This window comes from Orbicella franksi, chromosome 7 (assembly GCF_964199315.1).
Source record: "Orbicella franksi chromosome 7, jaOrbFran1.1, whole genome shotgun sequence".
Classification (NCBI taxonomy): Eukaryota; Metazoa; Cnidaria; class Anthozoa; order Scleractinia; family Merulinidae; genus Orbicella; species Orbicella franksi.
The window spans coordinates 3,549,990-3,569,275 of NC_138151.1; the positions used below are offsets into that span (position 1 = coordinate 3,549,990).

Below are 19,286 nucleotides of genomic sequence, written 5' to 3' on the forward strand. Positions count from 1 at the left end.
TAAGTTTAATCATAACAATTACAATTTCCTCAAATGTGATTGGTGCATAAACTGCTGTATTTTGCTCAAATTAATCTGCAAAGTTGTAATCGGACAGTGTAATCAGACAGTTGGCTATAATCGGACACCTGTAATCGGACAATTAAATGACCCAATCATTTTAAGTCCTCTCCACTAAATCCACCAATCACAACATTGATTACAATCACTATAGTAACCATTGACTGAGACTGACTTTGTAAAATTGTGGAGGTTTAGTCTCTGGTGACTGTTTTCAAAGAGACTTGACAGCAATTTTGCGAGCTGTTCTCCATATTTTATGATTATGATATTTAAAATGGCAATAAAAAGCTCTTTATCAAATGAAACTTTTACTTTTGTGAGAAATTTTGTGGGAAAATGACACACCTGTCCAATTACAAGCATGACGCGTACACTGTCCAATTAATGCTCAAATCGGGCTGCTGATAGCCAATCACGTTCGAGAATTTTGTTATAGTTTTGATTAAAAATGGTAATAGGACATCGTGCCGTCCAATTCAGTCTGTAATCATACTCGTGATTAACAAATCGGACTCCCGTTTCGCGGTCGTCCGATTTTGTTAATCACTCGTATGATTACAGACCGTACTGGACTCCACTCAGTCATATTACCATTATTAATCAAAACTATAACAAAATTCTCGAACGTGATTGGCTATCAGTAGCCCGATTTGAGCATTAATAGGTTGAATTGGACAGTGTACGCGTCATGCTTGTAATTGGACAGGCGTGTCATTTTGCGCGCACTGTTGCGGTGCACTTTGTTGAGTAAACTGCTGTGTTTTTCAGCATTCATAACGACGTTTAATCGTTCAGTGATTAATCGATGGTTTGTTCTGCGCCGTGAAACCGGAACTCCTAAAATCTTGAAGTCTGGAAATTGATTATTCCAGAGCTCCGTGTCTTGGCGCTGACCAAAAGACACGTGGGCTCTGGGAACGAGATTGGTGGCGTATGAATTTGCGTGCGTAGTAACGATGCGCAGAAACAATTACCTCGAAAGTCCTTAAGTAGAGGCAGCTGAGTTAAAAAAAAAAAATTAAAACACAAGAAACAAGTAGGTACACCAAAACACAACTGCGAGCAACATGGTGTACACATCAAAAAGTAGCCCCCCCCCCTCCCCCAAAGAGGGAAACAAAAACAAACAAACAAATCAATTTTATAAGTATTGTCACCTTGGTTTTCAGGGACGAAAATTGCCCATATCACTTGTAAAAAAAAGAAAAAAATAGCAATGAAAGAATGTCATACCGTTAGTACTTACCGTTAGTTGTTTGTGAGTACTTGAACAAATCCTTGTCAATTTCGTCAAGTTAATTTTATATTGGAATACGCGCAACTGACTGATTATAAAAAGGTTAAGTCTGCATGCGAGCCAAGTGGCCCATCAGGCCGGAGCTTATCCCGGTTTCTGTGGCATGAGGCGACTAGGAGTATTTCTACTCCCCCCTGGATGGGGTGCTAGTCCATCGCAGGGTTATCCCCAGCGTTAATTTCGCCGGTACTCATTTATACACCTGGGTGGAGAGAGGCACTGTGAGAGTATATTGTCTTGCCCAAGAACACAACACAATGCCTCCGGCCAGGGCTCGAACCCGGACCGCTCGATCCGGAGACGACCGCACTAACCATGAGGCCACCGCGCCTCCCGCTGATTATATTGTAGCTGATTATATTGTAGCAAAATTAAAGTAAGATTTTGTTGGTTACCTAAAAGGATTTTTGTTTTAAGAAGCTATTGTAGACAAAAATTTCAGAAAAGTAAAAAGGACCAAACAAAGACACGAAGAAAAAAATATTAAAAAAATATCTTTGGCATAGATTAACTGCAGAAGGTGTTTTGTTATTTATAAAAATCTTTGGCAGAGATTAACTCTGCGTTTCTGACCAAAACTCGTGAATTCTATCATTTAAAAAGTCTAGTTTTGTAGCTGCACGTTTGAAAACCATAAACTACAGGGTTGTAGAATTTAGACTTGACGTAAGGACCGTAAAGTAAAGGCTTTCAACAGCTTTTATAATCTTGTTCACATTTAATGCTGTGAACAGAAATTTCGCTTGAGTTACGAGCTAAAATTTGTACTTTTCGTTTTGTTATCCTGATCAGTCCATCACCTCTTTCCCCACCGCAACCTCAACCGCGCATTTTAAATTGTTCCCGCATCGCTCTTGTGATCGTCCCAGTCTCATTAGCGGTAAATAATAGCGCGCGCGCGCAACTTACAAAGTACTTGTTTGCTTTCAAAAGGAGCAAACGGTAGCGGCTCATTGACTGAAGTCGTTGCATTCACAATACATAATTATTCTACAATGGTGTCGCATTCGTCAAACCGGAACGGACGATGCAAATGTCTCGAAAGAAACCGGAATTGAATTGAATTTAGATCAGACTTCAACAGTAGCGTCAAAAAATCAACTTCTATCGATTGAATTACCTGGATGGCATCCGCAATTTTTTATCGCCACATCTTCGTCTCCTGATATCCGCAGGGTTTCATTTCCGTTGTATTTCACTATGGCCCAAGGTGAAGATGCTTCTTCTGTCGTTACAACAGTTTCAGATGCTGGTAAGTATTAAATCTGGTTTAATCTCAACTTCTTTCTGTGTGAAACTTTAATGAATTATAAATCTCGCAAGTCATAACAAGATGTGAACGCTGAATGCGAGTTGAATGAAATACTGATCGATTTCAAAATTAAAATAAAATACAATCTTATTATATCTCCAAACTGAACAAAACTGTCCGCTTTCCTTCGACAACCACTGTTGATTTCTGAAGTTCTTGGCGCAAACATTTGCTTTGAATAAAAATTGTCTCGTCGGGAAAGTGCCAAAATGTTTATTTTTATTTTTCATGCATGGACACGATGCACACGAAACCCTCAGATGATTTATTCAAGGCGCAGTAAATGTATCGTTGAGCATTTTCCTTGTTAGAAAATTGGGATTTATAATCTGCAAATAATATCCAGATGATTTCATTGCTTTCCTCGATTATACAGGAATATAGAGTAACTAAGAGATTTTCCCTTGTCTTTCGTCGCCAGAATCGTTACCAAGTAAAAAGCCAGCTAGTGCACTCAATAATTATTTATTCATCTGAACAATCTCTCATCTCTGACGGAATATCTTCGATCTGGTCGCTTTCGCGACAGAGAATTAAATCTTTATTTTCAATTATGCTTATGTTTTACTGTTTTTATCGTTTTGTGGACTGTTTTTGATCGAAAAGCGTTCGCCTTTCGCCCTTACCTTTTTAAAACAGTTCAGCGCACTTAATGGCCAGGCCGTGTCGATAAATTAAATATTCTCGAATAATTTCTCTTCGAAATTCTTGTTCAAACAACCGCTAATCCAGGCTTATTAACTCCCGTTCAAATCTGTGAAAAAATGAGTCGCTCTGAAATATTTTATAATATTTGAAGACACTGTGTTTTGACATGTGGAATTTGTACTGAATGGTAAGAAGGAAGTTAGAACCGTCGATTCCTAATATGTTATAATAATTTGTTTCATGATTTCCCACTTTTAAGACGGAGCGTTTTAAAACATGGAGTTTTTTGGCCTAAGGGGTGACTTTATACAAAATTTGAAATCATGAAAATAAAATTTATGGCAATATATTGTGACTTTTGTACGTTGCATTAATATTGATTTCAGAGAGAGAAAACATTATCAGTGACTGTAATTTATACATGAATATTTTAAGAGCTCATGTAGAGAAGAGGCACTTTTTTCCTTGACTTCAAATCGGAGGTGATTATTTGCCTAATCTTTGCAAAATCACACAGAACAGCATAAAAAATTACACATCATGAATTATATATTAAAAAAAGTCTCAAAAATACGTCAGATCAAAGAAATTTAGACAACTAGACACTACATTGAATATTGGGGGGGGGGGGGAGAGGGGTACTCCCTATATAGGTATGTGTGGCCCCAAAAGGTAGGGTTTTTCAGCCATTTTGGTCATAAATGGGGTATCGATTTTGGCCAGTTTGGTTATAGATTGGGTATGGTTTTAGCAGTTTAGTCTTGAATTGGGTTTGTTTCTTAGAAGAAGCTACTTTTTCATCCTTAACAATAAGACTGTCAACTAAAGCCCTTCATAACTTATGTTTGGAGCAACTGTGTCAGCCGCAACGGTCATAAATAGGCTATCAAATTTTTGGTCAGGTCTTAAATAGGGTAGCAAAAAATGCAGATTTTGGTCATAAATAGGGTAAGGGTTTTGAACAGTGGGCTGTGTACCCCCACCCAACTTTTCTGCAACCGAAGCACCGAAGTACTCCCCTCCAGGTGAACATTATAGACTACCCTCTTTGTATTACCAAGGCTACCAAAATATTGTTCCATATCATTTGCTTGCCAAGCCAGGGACAGATTGAATCAGATATAATTAGCTTTAGATGAAAAATGACCCTTTTAAGTCCACAATGAGGTAACATAACTTGAAAATCTCTACCAGTCGTGAAAATATGATTCCCACAAGGCAGCATTCATGTTTCTTACTTCCTACAATGCACCCCACTTTCTGATAGGGGTTGAAAAGCAATCACTGAAAGTGACTGGACAGCTCCTACATAACAATTCTGTTTAATCAGATGGCAGATTGCTTTTCAGAGTGGTAGATTGTTTATTTACTGTTGGATTAAATTTAGAAAATTAATTTTGTGGCCATTGCATTTCTCACATATTCAAGAGATTAGTCTGTTTGCTGAAATTTTTCATAAAAGTGCCCGACAGGGTGTGTACATATAAACTCAGCTAGTCTCCTGCTATGAGCTAATTTGTTTTTGGTAGTAAATTATTTAGTTCCAGTGTTAAATAACCAATATTATTATTTTGGCCTTGGCTGGCTAGGGTATTATTAAACAAAGACTACACAGATGCTGGAATTTCAATTTTTGATTATTTTATAACAAAAAATTCAAAAGCATCTGAGCTTTATTCAAATGTTTGCCAATGCTCTTGGTATGGTATACAGACAACTCTTGCTGTATACATTTATTTTGTTTTTTAGTGGACACACTTAGGACTGTTACTTGCTGTTGGAAACAGCGAGAGTCTACAAATTATACAGAGCGTGATGAAAATGACCCTACATATAGTTTTGGTTGTAAAGTATCACATATAATGTATACTGCTATATTCTTTTAAGATTTCCAGTCTCTTCTAGTTTGTATTACACATTTACTCCACTTACTGTGATACATAATCATACAATAGAGTTCAAAACACTGTAAAAGTAGCAAACATTTTAAGACTGCAGAATAACAATTATTTTGGTTCAATTCATCCAAGTTGCCCATTATAACGAGGGGACAAAATAAAAAAAGTATTAGTTTGAGACCACATGAAGTGTCTATGTGCAGTTCCATTCATAGCAGGGGTCCATAATAGAGGGAGTCATTTTCATACATTTCTCTGTAGTTTTGGCCAGGGATGTAGCTTCTGTCCATAATAAGCTATAGCGTCGGCAATATAACAGGATGCCCAGGAGGCATCAGAGATGACTGTATATAAACAGGAAACATTTAAGTATCCCCTCAAAAATATAGCACACCATTATCACAGAAATGTGGCTATATATAGATCTGATGCAGTCTCATTTGACAAGTGATGTCAAACAGATATTGTTCACATGTATGCGCGAAAAAGGAAATAAAAGATGATCAATGTAGTAAAGAATATATATAGACTTAGTACTGATTTGCTGAAATTTCAAACGAAATAACTTAGTGTACTCACAATGTCTTCTAGAAGTAAAAAACAGCGAGATGAAAATTAAAAATTTGTAACAGAATTACCGGAATGAAGTGTAGTATTCTACAGGAATATAGTTCCAATAAGAATGGCAATGTTATCATATCTATGGTAAAATATTGCAAAATGATAAATATCATGCAAGGTTTCGGTCTTATCTTTGTTGTGTGTCACACAAAATATGTGCAAAAGGAGCTGGCACCAGTTGGCCGTGGTCATCAGCTTTCTTTCAGCTCTATGGAAACGCTCGAAAGCTCTGCAGCTTTGCCAAAGATGACGGGGTGGCGAATAGTTAAGTACTTAAAAAAAAAGTGGGACTTGAAAACTTTTGATCCGACCTCGAAATCTTGGAATCCTTTGTGATGAGTCACGAAGTCTCCATTTAGCCATTTTCTTCGTGCTGCCTGAAGAGGCTTTTAGCCTCGTGTTGCGTTTCTCGGGCGGAATGTTTTGCGTGACATAAGAGTGTCACGCAAAAAGATAAGGATCATAATAAAGAACTTTTCCCGTGTCGTCTGTGACTGCGTATTTTGAAGAATAAAGATGATCCACTGCGCATTTTCTGGAAGCGTTCAATTTTGATTGAGACATGCACAGGCATATGCAGCATGTAAATTTTCCCAGGAACGACGATATTTTCCGCGGACTTCTTCTGGCGATATTTCATAATTCTGCGCCGTTTCTTTTCCGAATAAATCTTCCGGGGGCTATTAAATTACGATCAGACTTGTTAACTTTGTTTTTATTTAGTCTAGCTCTATTTCTAACGTAATTTAATGATTGGTTAACCAGAACAGTTGACCAGAAATATGATCGGGTCCATTTCATAAAACAAACAGTTACGCATCAGAAAGCTGGGGCTAATTTATCTGTACCTTGTCATCAAGCGATCAGTTTTGCGGTGTAGTCATTGAAAAGTTTCCCTTTTCTGTGAGGAAATGGTAATTTTATTTTCATACAGAAGATAATTTTGCAGTTAGAACACTGGCTATGCTCGAGAATCATGCCTAGAAGCACAAATGTTCAGCGAACACTTTCCGCCATGTTTGTTGAGTTTGTTCTGTTGCATTTGGCTGTGGTGCGAAGAAATCAGAAGTGAAGAAGGCATTGTTTTCCATCAACATCAAGTAATCAAGAATGTCTAAAAAACCAAACCGACGCTCCATCTTTGGTAAGGGTCGGTGACTTTTGTTGTAATCTGCTTTGGTGGGGAAATGTCTACGAACCTTTAGATTTTCGTGTCGGCCACATACAATATTCGTGTTTTTGAAACAGCGTTGTTTCATATTAATCTTGCGGATATCGTGTATCGTTCTATATCGTAATTATTTAATAATGAGACTGTTATTTGCTACATTATTTATCAAGTATCCGACAAGTACTTTAATCATGGCAGCGTAGATAAACTTATATTTAATTCCGTTTAATGATTTGAAGTTAAGAATAATTTCGCAGACATCTTTATCCATTGGTACCAGTAGTGCTCTCTAAGGTAAAACCGTTAATATAATTAGAACTTATTTTAGGTATAAATCTGTGATATTCCCTTGCCCAATTCTATTTTTAAAAGCAGACTCCAATGACCATGGGGAACTGCTTTGGTTTAGGGTTTGAGCTTACAATTTCTGATCTCACTCATTGAGATCAGGCTTCCCATGATAGACGTAAGGAAGGAAGGTGTTAATTAGAAATAGTTTCTAAATTGCTCGCAAGATTATGTAAGCACCCTACATCCATTTCACACCTTCAAAATGATCAATTCACACCAAAACAGTTCAGAACTCATACCCCTGGACACTGACCATACCTATAAAGCTAATTTGTTTAAATGCACATGATATTTTAATTTAGGGAGTTAACTCACCTCCTAGGAGCAGTGTGTATTCCTACTATTTCCCTATCTTTGCAGGAAACTAACAATTATTTATTTATGTTTTTCCTGAAATTTGTTTGCAAGTTGACAGAATTAGTTCTTAATAAGCAAACAGATGTCAGAACTAGCAAGAAGTAACTTAATTCTGATCACTAATGTCAGCCTCCCTTTCCCATTAGCAACAGTTAAAGAAGAACCTAAAATAAACGCCATTGAAATAGCTGCTCTTTTACAAGAAAAGTATGCCTTCTTATCTGGTGAGTACAATGTTTGACTTGGTTTTATTGTGATGGAGTGATAAATTATGAATTGCAATATTTGAATAACAGAACTTTCAGCTACATGTCCACATATAGCACTTAAAATTAAGGTGGTCTGAAATTGAATTTTATAGTGACAGTTGTGTGATTGCATGCATTGCAGTTACCAAATGATGACTTTCAACCTGAGATGTAAAATATTGTTATCCCAGATGCCAAATATGAAATTTCAGGACATCTTTTTTCATTGAAAACATATTTTATTTATCACTTTGAATGTTCAATTCCCCTTGCTATAATATTCATTCTGGGCTAAAATTTCTTGTTCATCACCTGTGTATTCCGATTGAAAATTTCAGTCCAGTTTCTCCAAGTGGACTGGAATTTTCACTCTGAGCTGAATTTGCTGAATTTCAGTCCAGACTAAAACCTTCTCCATGTACATAATCGCCAAGTTCATTTCAAGAGAATTGGTTTCCGAAGCCTTCACACAAGGATGATATTCCTTATTCCTTAATATAAATTGTTAGGATTTTATACAAAATCTGAAAATATTGTTTTATTGCTTCTTTGAATTTGAAATGTATTGTTAATTTTAGAAATTTTAGGCCTTTAATTTTACATGTACCTAGGAAATCATGATATATCAAATATGTAATGGAAATATGTTAGGTGATGAAACTATGCAGTAATTTCTGTAATTTCAAATGGAAGTGAGAGTATTTACCAAAGTTTGCAGAATTTTATAGGTATTTTAGTATCAAAAGATAAAAAATTCAATAAGTGAAATACAGTTGGTAAGTAATTATTTTATGTACACACAATAGTTGTCTTCCATACGTCTCTTCCAGATGGAGTGAAAGAAATGATCACTCTTCGCTCATGTATTAATTTGTGACTTTGTTTCTGCTTGCCACATGAGACTGCCAGCAGCGAATGGAGTGTATTTTTCATTAATTTTTATGCCAATGAGCTAACTTGCCATTTTGTTTAAACAATCACTATGGTAACCATGACTCGTGTGATGACAGACTTTGGCTTATATTCCAATATACAAATTTAATAATTTGAATGGCCTCTCCTGTTCAAATAACGATATGATAATATTTTCATCAGCCAAAAAATGGGCTTTAACATTATCAAGAACTCTCTCATCTACACATAGAGGCACGCTCAATCAGCTCGTCACACAATTTTCATTTGAAATAGTTTGTGATCAGCTGCCTCTCTCGCTTATCCTCTTTGCCGCAGCCAGTGAGGCATTAAGTGTAGCAAAGTGTAGTTCTTTGAAGACCTGCAATCCTGGCCAAAAGTCCTTGGTACACTTGACAAAATGACAACTGGTGATGTATTATTTCGAAGTGGGAAGTCATTATCTAATTTGCTGAACTCCCCTCCCCCCGAAAACAATGTTGAAATAGTGGGCCTACTTTGGACAAATCGACCTCAACATTGTGTTAGGGGTGGGGAGGGAGAGGTGCACAGAAAGACAATGTGTCGACAAAAGTGCGAAGTGTCCCAAGACTTTTGACCAGGATTATAGCTAGCTCTTATGCCACTCTGACTTCTTGTGGTATCCATCTTTGAATACAAGTAGTTATAAATTTGGCAATTAAGCTAGTTGATAATTTTTAATACATTGCTCCCTGATTAATTATTCTGTAATTTATTTGATACTCGTAGGAGCACAAGCTAAGAATGGATGCCTGTTTGTCACAATACCTGATCATCCCAAGTTTGGAAGTCTTAGTGACAGAGATGCTGAAAGAGTCTTTAAATATCTTGTTGGACTGGCCAGGTGTGAAGTTTAGTGGATTGTTTCTAGTTTAGTACATTGCAGTGCAGGAATCTGTCCATCAAACTCCTATCAAAGGTTGATGTATCCAGTTGCATAGCATTTAGAGAACTTTCAGGACTGTATAAGAGTTCCCACAGTTTGGTCCTCATTCCAATAATTATTGTTGCACAACCAAAACGCAGGAAAACTTGCTACAGTATACAAGCCACAGAAGTTGATAAAATACTGCTTGGAATAAAACTGTGAAAAGCTGGACAATTTGTAACATACATTTAATGTTGATTTATGAATGGTGACGGATAAGAACCTTATGATTACATCATTCAAGATACTTAATTCAAGTTATGACAACTTTTGCCTAGTAATCAAACTGGCTGATACATGCTCTTTCTATCAATCATTAGTAGAATTCTATTAGTATACTAATGCAAATGCTGTAGTCTGATTGGCTGAGCCATTGAATACTATCAGCCATTAGTGTGCAGTGGCTGGAGGTCATCTAGGAAAGGGCGACGTTTTTTGAATAATTAAATTCCTGAGAAGTCTAAATGAAGGACATTTATGGTTTCTTGACTTTTAAAAAGGTTGAAATTATTGAAAAAACTGATGCGCATGCGCACACAACTTCAATTTTAAATGACAATTCAATTCGAGCGATCTCTTTCAGCTGCAAAAATTAATAATACCTCAAGAAATAATTGAAAATCGTTATTTGAGGTAAATTTTAGTAAGAATCCTACTAAAACAATTAGATTGTTTGCTCTTGATTTCTGTGAGGTGATAGTTGATTCGGCCTGTGGCCTCATCATCTATCGCCTTATAGAAATCTCGAGCTCATAATGTAATTGTTAAACAGAGGGGCCTAATTTGAACATGTGCACATTTTTTAGTCTGAAATTGTTATTTAGAATAAACAAACCAACAAAACATCAGTGATTAAATTCAGTTTTAATCTTTTTTCTGTCAGTGGTTGATTCCAGAACAGCGACTTGGTTAGGCTCAAATGACAAATTAAACTGTTTGTTTCAGAGTTCAACTTTGATAGTTGACTTCAGTTGGTGCTATTGCAATGCTGACTGTCATGCCATCAATAGAAACCTCATGCTCACAGTCTATACTTTAGGTCATGTACGTACATTGTGTAACTGACTTCTTGATAAAATTTTTCAACTTAAACTTTTTAGTGAGGAGATGCTCAAGAAAGGATTTATCTTAGTACTTGACAGGAGGAAGGACAAATGGGGAGCAGTAAAATCTTGTCTTCAAAAAATACAGGTCTGCAATAATAGTAACGCTTAATTTAAATAGCAACAAAATCCTAGCTCAAGTCCAGTGGCACTTGACAAAACTTAAGAAGAAAAATTTACAATTATACCATCCCAAGAAAATAACTAGGATAAGATAAAAGAACAAAAAGATAAAAGTTTGTACAATGTATTATGTGTATTGCCACATGTGTTTTTGAATCAGGGTTTGGTCAGGTATATTGTAATTCTGAACAGCTTCGATATTTTCGAATTGGCACAGACATATGTATATATTGTATACTTGTAATCCATCTAATGTTTTTGCTCATGCGCAATTTGTCTAAATGCATTACGTGACTGAATATCCCCCAGCTAAAACTTGGGAATGTCCTAGTGATATTCCTCAAGTTTCAAATCCACACATGTTGCAAAAAATTTATGAAGGATAATAAACACAATATCTTCCATTTGGCGTGACAATATGTTCGGATACTTGTCCTTGCACGTTATCTGTTTCTCAGAGCTCACAGTTTTCCTTGAGCTTTGCTCTCGCAATTAAACTGCTCACTTCTCTGAACAGATAATGTCTGCAGACAAATATCTGACCATATTTTTGTGCCAAATGGAGGCTATTGTTTATATATACACCACATGATTTAAAATATTTAATGTTTGCAATTTTTTTTGTTTGAATTGCCTCACTTATTATTATACAAGGACTCTTTTGTGTTTACAGAAATGCTTTCCAAATAAAGTGTGCATACATACCATTTATGTATTAAAGCCACAAGGATTTTTCCAGAAACTTGGTTCTAAACCCAGCTTTGTGGCTGATGGTCTGCTTGGCAACTCAAAAATACAGGTAAGGTCACACCCTCTGTAAGTTGAGATTATGGCTTCAAAAGCAGTGAAACCATGTTCTTAACATTAAAGTCTTGCTTACTCACTTGCTTGTTTGCTGGCTTACTTACTGACATTAGATTTCTTTCGTACAAAAATCAGTTGAAGCTGGGTAGAACACATTTTGTACACATGTGGGAAAACATGATTGAAAATCCATTATTATGTTTAATGGCTGGTGCAATTTAAGTACTTTCTATGTCCAATGGTTCAAGAGATCTGTGTTCAAGACCCTGGCCATGGGCAATGTTGTAATATTTGATACTTAAAAGTACTCAGAGAACATCCCTATAAAATAGTAATAATATTTATTTAATATGTTATAAATCAGCATCAGCAATTTTATAATGCAAACCTTGCAGGTGTTTGGGAGGTACATGTGTGGTATAGTACAGTGTGTCAGTACAATTTATTCAGCATTCAGAGAATTAGGAAGCAAGTCTTGATATTAGCTGCATGTGCCATACATGGAGGCATCTGATGTCTACACTCGGGTGATCCCTAAGTTGGGATGGAGTGGACTGACATTATTTGATGTTATCATATTAAAAAGAAAATTATTGGCCTCTTCAGAGACAGATAGCAATTATGGCCTTTTGTCTTTTCAGGAGGGTAAAACAACCTTTTTATAATTGAAGGCTTTCGTGCAAAAAGGGCGTATATGGCATTTTAGGCTGATTTTTATTTTTTGCAGGATCGAGCTAATTTTTGGCAGACTGACTTGTTTTGACATGAAAAGCATCATTGTGTAATTGTTTTTGTTGATTTGCGCTTCATTTTCGAGAAATAAAGTATGCAAAAAAACTCAGTTTCAACAAAAACAATTACACAACGATGCTTTTCATGTCAAAACAAGTCAGTCTACCAAAAATTAGCTTGATCCTGCAAAAAATAAAAATCGACCCAAAATGCTATATACGCCCTTGTTGCACGAAAGCCTTCAATTATTTAATAGATTATTGAAGGTAACTGCATATATGTTCATAGAATATTCAAGTTGTTTGAATTTTTTCCTCCATTGCTGTTGTAGATTGTCTCTCTCAATACTGCCACTGAGTTAGAGGAGTACATTGATAGTTCACAGCTGTCAGAAGAACTGGGAGGAAGTCTGCAATATAAACATGCACAGTGGGTTCAATACAGAACAGTGAGTATGAGAAATTTGGTGCTTTATGTTATATTTTGTATTTTTTATCAATCCACTTGACAACATGAACAATATTGTTAACAAAACAAGTGCAGTGAAAAGGGCAAAATATAGTAAACTAATTAATATCCTTTAATTTTAAAAAATACATTTATTTTAGGATAAAAGAAAATAAGTATAAGAGAGGAAAGAGTAAACACATCGTAAATAGATATAATATGCTAAAATTATTTATACTTAGCAAAGTAAAACTGGTGTGCTTTTTTAAATTGTTTTCTAGTTTATTACGTGTACACAAAATAATGTCATTCCAATTATAATAGCATCCAATTATAATTGAGCAAAATGTTCTTACATTTATTCTAAAGGATTTTGGATTCAGGTTTTGTAAGGATGCACTTTGAGCAGCGTAATTACGTTGCTCAGATACTAGACACAGGATGAGATTCAAAGACTTTTTATCAATTAGGTGCATGATCATAAAATAGTTGGCTGGTATATAATTAACAGTGTCAGGAAGCTTAATGAGGCCAAAGTTTACACAATAAGGAGTAATATGATCACCAAGTGGCACATTGTGGCACAGAGTGTTTCAATTTAGGGTTATGGTGGCCTCCTGGTTAGTGGTCTTGACTCCAGATCAAGCAGTCTGTCTGGCAATAGCTGTCACGTACTGATTAAGGGTAACAATTAAAGAATAATTATAAGCTAAATTTAGGCATTGAAATACAATAGGGTTTAGCGAGTCAAGAATATACATGTAAATGTAGCATTATTGTTACGGTAATTAAATTCCATGGAATGTATAAGCCACTGATGTAAGAGCTTTATGAGCTTTATCAGAACAGAACAGACATTGAGAGTGTAACATTGTAAGAGAGATAGGAAGAGAAATTTTGAACCAGCAGACTTACCAACATACTTCCCATGAGAAGAGGGAAGGGTGGTTTGGGAGAAAAGCTTTTCGAGAATAGTCTGGCAGCAAAAAATGTGCAGAGTGAATTGACATCTGACGCAGAGCTGTGAACTACAAGGAATCCCTGCGCAAACACCCTGGTCACCCCTCACACCAACAAATTGGGAGACTGCTGGAGAGCAACATTGTCTTGTGTTTAATGTAGCCCAAATTACATGTAATTTAATTTTAGTGTTGGAATGCAACTGGGACCATGACTAATTGTCCCTCCATGTGAGATGTACACCTACAGAAGGAGTTGTGGCATTTATTACTTTACTCAAAAATGTTACTAACAACTAACTTAATTAATTTATTTTCAGGCAATTGAAAGGTTTGAACGGAACTTAACAACCTTTGATGAGAGGACTGCAGAGCTGCGGCAGACTTTTTTGCGGACCAAACTGTCTTCGGTTGTACAGGAAATGGAACAGATTATAGAAACACAAGAAGAAATGTGGCATGATGTCAAAGAAGACATGGAAAGTGCAAGACAAGCGGGAGTTACTCTGTTGGACTGTATTCATCCTAAGCAGAGAGATGTCCATGAAGAGTGGTATACTCCTGACATCAAGGCAAATGCTGCAGAATTGAAACAAGTATTGATTCAACTTGAGGACATGAAGAACAAATTTGACAGGTTCTGGAAAGAACACAAGTCAAAGATTCAGTACGGCTTGAAAGTGTGTCTGTTTGAAAGGGAAATGAGCCAGGTTTGTGCATTTTTCATTATCACTATTTTGCATTTACATGATTTGTCCAATTTTTCTCAGACTCCAGATCCAGTGATCCAGGAAGTTCATGTACTAGCCAAGCTTATTGTGTTGTGTTCTTGGGCAAGACACTTAACTCTCACATTACCTCTCTTCACCCATGTGGACCTATGGCCTGATTGTATCGTGTGACACTTAACACTACTTGTAAGGCAGAATAATCTTACTATACTTAATTAAACATTCAATATAATTTGCATTGCAGCTACTTTCAATAAGCAAACTCTGACATAAAGAACTCATCTAGCAATGATAATACCACATTTCATGTTATTGGTGATTATACGACAACAGCTCACAGACCCCCTCAAAAAAGTGGCTCAAAATTTAGCCAATTGAAATTCAAGGATACAACCATTTCAATGAATTAGCTGAAAAAATTCTTTAACACAGTTTTCATTTTAAACCATTTCTCATTTCCTAGTATATGGGGATAATTTGAAAATGATGATGATGACATTTAGCTCTAACAACAATTCTACAATGGTTTTAAGTTGACTTTATGAGAATTGTCTTGCCACACTGATGCCTGTTATTCCTCCTTTTGAATCTTTCAGACAACAGGCCTGCTTCTCTCAGCTTTAGGCAACCTATCTGCTCTGACAGATCTCGGAGACTCTAAAGATGATGCAGAATCACTATTAGAGCAACTTAAAGAATTTACAAATAAGAGTATGGTGAGTGGAAAGGTCCTGGAACTCTTGTTAAAAAGAAAAGTTGTTTATTATTATTAATTAAAACTACTTCTCTTTTTAACTATAACATATCTGATCTTCCCTCAGCTTAAACACTTTTCAAAAGGTTCCATGTGGTTACTATTATTATTTAGTGCTAGCCAAATCAAAATCCTTTTATTCACAGACTTTGTTCACAGAACACAACAGTGTAAAAGAGAGGAGGAGATACGTTAAGTTACAGATTTGTCAATCAATTTAATCTGACAGTTGATTTTAAGAAATATTAAGTTTCTTGACAGAGACTGATGAGAACTATAGGTTACCACTGGAATGCATTTTGTTATAATTTAAAGTTTTTACACTAACTGTGCATTGTTATTGCTTGGAATAATTAGCTTTTATATTGGTCAACTTTTCCTTGTATGGTGAACTCATATCATAAGTAAAGTCCTGAGCGTGACATTAATTTGCAAGGCTCATCATATAGACTGGGTCCGACATACCATGGATCTATTTTAGATAAGTGCCTGTCTTTTCCCTTCACAGTCATTAATTAAATAAATATTTCTTTCATTGATATTATTTATTCTTTTTCTAAAATTTTTAAATCCACAGGAACTTCTTGACAAAGCCAAAGGTTTAGTTGCCAAGGGACTGAAAATGATAGACTCAAATGAACAAGCAAAGGATTCCATCAAGATGAAATGTGACGAAATAAGGGAGCTCTGTGACAAGTTTGACAAGGTGGCACAAAAGAGAGAAGATGATTTAAAGAAAGCAATGGATATACACGAGTGTCTGGAAATGGTAAGTCATTGTTATTTGATTTAGCTTCTGATCAGGTCTATTTAAGATATTGCAGTTAAGCATATACTCTTTACCGCTTGATACTGTAGGAGTTACCAAAGAGGAAATATAACTGCGAGTTGTAAATTGGCATCTGTGTTTTCTGAAACAGTTATTTTCATGTTATTTTTCTGTAGGTCAACAAGTGGTGCAAGACAGGTGTAGATCTTTTAGCATTACAGCCCATAGACAGATTTCAGTCATCGGAAGGTGCTGAGAAAGCACTGGATGAAATTGATAACTTCCTGAAGAGTCCACAAGGGATGAACATGGTAAAGGTTCGGAAAATGACGCCCACAAGTACTGCTCTTGGTAATAAAACACTGATCAGCAAGGTCAAAGACAGCATGAAGAGAATCAGTGAGGTCAATGATATGATGGCCAAGCGTGAAACCAGGTTAGTAAATTGTGTGTTATAAAATATCATATGATATTTTATTTTTGAGAAGATATTTCATCTAGTGCCCCACACACACAGTGCTTAAACTTGGGTTGCTCAGATAGGGTACTTATTCGAGACAGGATACGTATTAATAAATGTTATTTTCATTTTGTCATCTCTGAAGTGCCTAAACTACAAAGCATGAAATTGGTTATTATAAATAAAAAAATATTCATGGATTCAGTTTGCTGTAAATTATTGATCAATTTCAAATCAATTTCAAACTAAAACTAAAACAAACTCAATACAGGGCTTATGCAGTGGAATAAGGGCGCTTATTTCGAAATGACAACCCAGGCATTTTATTTGGGGGAGGGGGAGCTTTTAGGAAGAAGGGCAAAACACTGCTGTGATGATATTACTTACAGTGCATGTAAACTCTAACATTTGGAGTAATCTAGAGAGAATCTTGATCTCTATTCTTCTATGAGATGATATTATTATGTATTACATGATATACAGTAAATGATTGTATCCAAAATGTAAAATTTTAGATGAGGCTTGGGAACTCATAAAAGTGCTAAATAAATGTGTCTCTTTCTGCATTTGTTAGCCTGAAGAAACTTGTTGTGAAGCGTCCAGTACAGCCTGTATCAGCAATACCTGCTAATCAGGCTTCCAATCCCGAAGATCAAAAAGATTCCAAACGTAAACCAAGTACTACTCTCAAGAGCCCAGGTCAGTGTGCCTGGTACAAAATATAATTTTCAAAATTGTGAATAGACCAATTTCGTTAGGTAGGTAGGTAGGTAAGACTTTATTTTACGAGGGTAACATTTGACAGTATTAAAACTGATAACCTAATGGCCCTCAAAAATTAAAATTTTAGAAAAAGAAAGAAATAGTACAATCATAACAATATTAAAAATAATTAAAATTCAGCCTAAAGCAATAGACCTCAGTACAAGGCTCTGCGTAATAACTACAGAGTTTGTGGGGTTCATTCCCCAGAGCCTCGTGCTGAAGTCTATTGTGTTAGGCTGAATTTTAATACATCGAAATTGGTCTATTGAGGAAAAGTTATTCAAGGTGTAAAAGGAGAAACCTGATTCTTTCCAAGGAGGTAATTAAGATTAGTACATGTAGAATTATGCATAATTTTCCGATTAATTCCTTTATGTTACCCAGTTTACAAATATGGGTTCCAATCATGAGTTAACATAAACATAAGCATCCATATTTACATCATGGTTCCCTTTTTACAGTTCAGTTCCGCCGGGAACGTAAGAAGTCAACTACTCCTGAATCAACCAAGCGGCCAGTGTCCATTGTGTTGACTGACAGTCTTCAGCCACAAGGAGGTGTCTGTTCATCAGTTTCTGAGCCTAGTATGCAGGTGGGTTTACCCAAAGCAGATGAATTTATCTTAATGCATGGTAAACCGGACGTGTAATGTTAGATCATGAATCATGCAGAATTTGATACTTATTCAAATCATGTTTTCTTGTGGAATATTCATGCTTAGATGCAAACGTTTCCCACCCCTCCTTACCTTCTTTCTTCTCACCCTTTCTTCTCTCAGGACCACACACCTCCATCCCTCCATCCCTTCTCTCAAGACCACCCACCTCCCTCCCTCCTTCTTTCTCTCAAGACCACCACCTCCCTCCCTCCTTCCTTCTCTCAGGACCACACACCTCCATCCCTCCATCCCTTCTCTCAAGACCACCCACCTCCCTCCCTCCTTCTTTCTCTCAAGACCACCACCTCCATCCCTCCATCCCTTCTCTCAGGACCACACACCTCCATCCCTCCATCCCTTCTCTCAAGACCACCCACCTCCCTCCCTCCTTCTTTCTCTCAAGACCACCACCTCCCTCCCTCCTTCCTTCTCTCGAAAGCACCCATCTCCCTTCCTCCTTCCCTCTTTCAAGACCACCCACCTCCTTACCTCCCTTCTCTCCACACACACACCTCCCTTTCTTTTTTGCCTTTTTTCAGCTGTCATTCATTTACAAGACAGTTTTTCATTATTTATTAGAGAGACATTGTGGATGGTACTGACAGCCCAGAAGCTGGCAGGAAGCGGATACAAGTCATGAGAGAATTGATTCAAACAGAAAAAGACTATGTCAATGACTTAGAATGCATTGTCAATGGATACGTTAAGGAATTTGCGCGAGCTGGAAGCAAGATACCGGCTGATTTACGTGGGAAGAAAAACATAATATTTGGAAACATTGAACAGATTTATGAATTTCACAGCAGTGACTTTTTACTTGAGCTTGAAGCATGCCAAGATCAGCCTTCTCTTGTGGGTGCTGCATTCATCATGAAGAGCAATGAATTTGAAATGTATGCAACATATTGTAAGAACAAACCAAGTTCTGAGGCTCTAAGAATGGACTACATTAATTTGCCTTTCTTCAAGGTAACATACACTTAATGTGGAAGGTTCTTGAAGGTGTGGTGGTCAAATATGTTTGATTCTAGATCGAGAGGTCCAGGCCTAGGTTGGACCTGTGGCTAAGGCAAGACACGTCAGTCTCACAGGGCATCTCTCTTTCCTGGAGTATAGATGGGTTGCGGTGAACTGTCACGATTGCAATTTAATGC

At 36.6% G+C, this 19,286-nt stretch overlaps 1 protein-coding gene across 1 annotated transcript in view; it reads left to right on the forward strand.

The window, feature by feature from the left end:
* Positions 1–2,281: 2,281 nt before the first annotated feature.
* The window catches only part of LOC145492781 (kalirin-like), a 50,078-nt gene continuing 33,073 nt past the window's right edge, over positions 2,282–19,286 (forward strand). Inside the window, exons 1-13 of the mRNA XM_081472166.1 lie at positions 2,282–2,612; positions 7,865–7,942; positions 9,629–9,743; positions 10,928–11,018; positions 11,727–11,852; positions 12,921–13,037; positions 14,316–14,705; positions 15,323–15,442; positions 16,058–16,249; positions 16,426–16,685; positions 17,284–17,408; positions 17,936–18,066; positions 18,712–19,101. Of these exons, the coding sequence (XP_081328292.1) occupies positions 2,561–2,612; positions 7,865–7,942; positions 9,629–9,743; positions 10,928–11,018; positions 11,727–11,852; positions 12,921–13,037; positions 14,316–14,705; positions 15,323–15,442; positions 16,058–16,249; positions 16,426–16,685; positions 17,284–17,408; positions 17,936–18,066; positions 18,712–19,101 (2,187 nt within the window). The 5' untranslated portion in view covers positions 2,282–2,560. The remainder of the gene's footprint in view (positions 2,613–7,864; positions 7,943–9,628; positions 9,744–10,927; positions 11,019–11,726; positions 11,853–12,920; positions 13,038–14,315; positions 14,706–15,322; positions 15,443–16,057; positions 16,250–16,425; positions 16,686–17,283; positions 17,409–17,935; positions 18,067–18,711; positions 19,102–19,286) is intronic.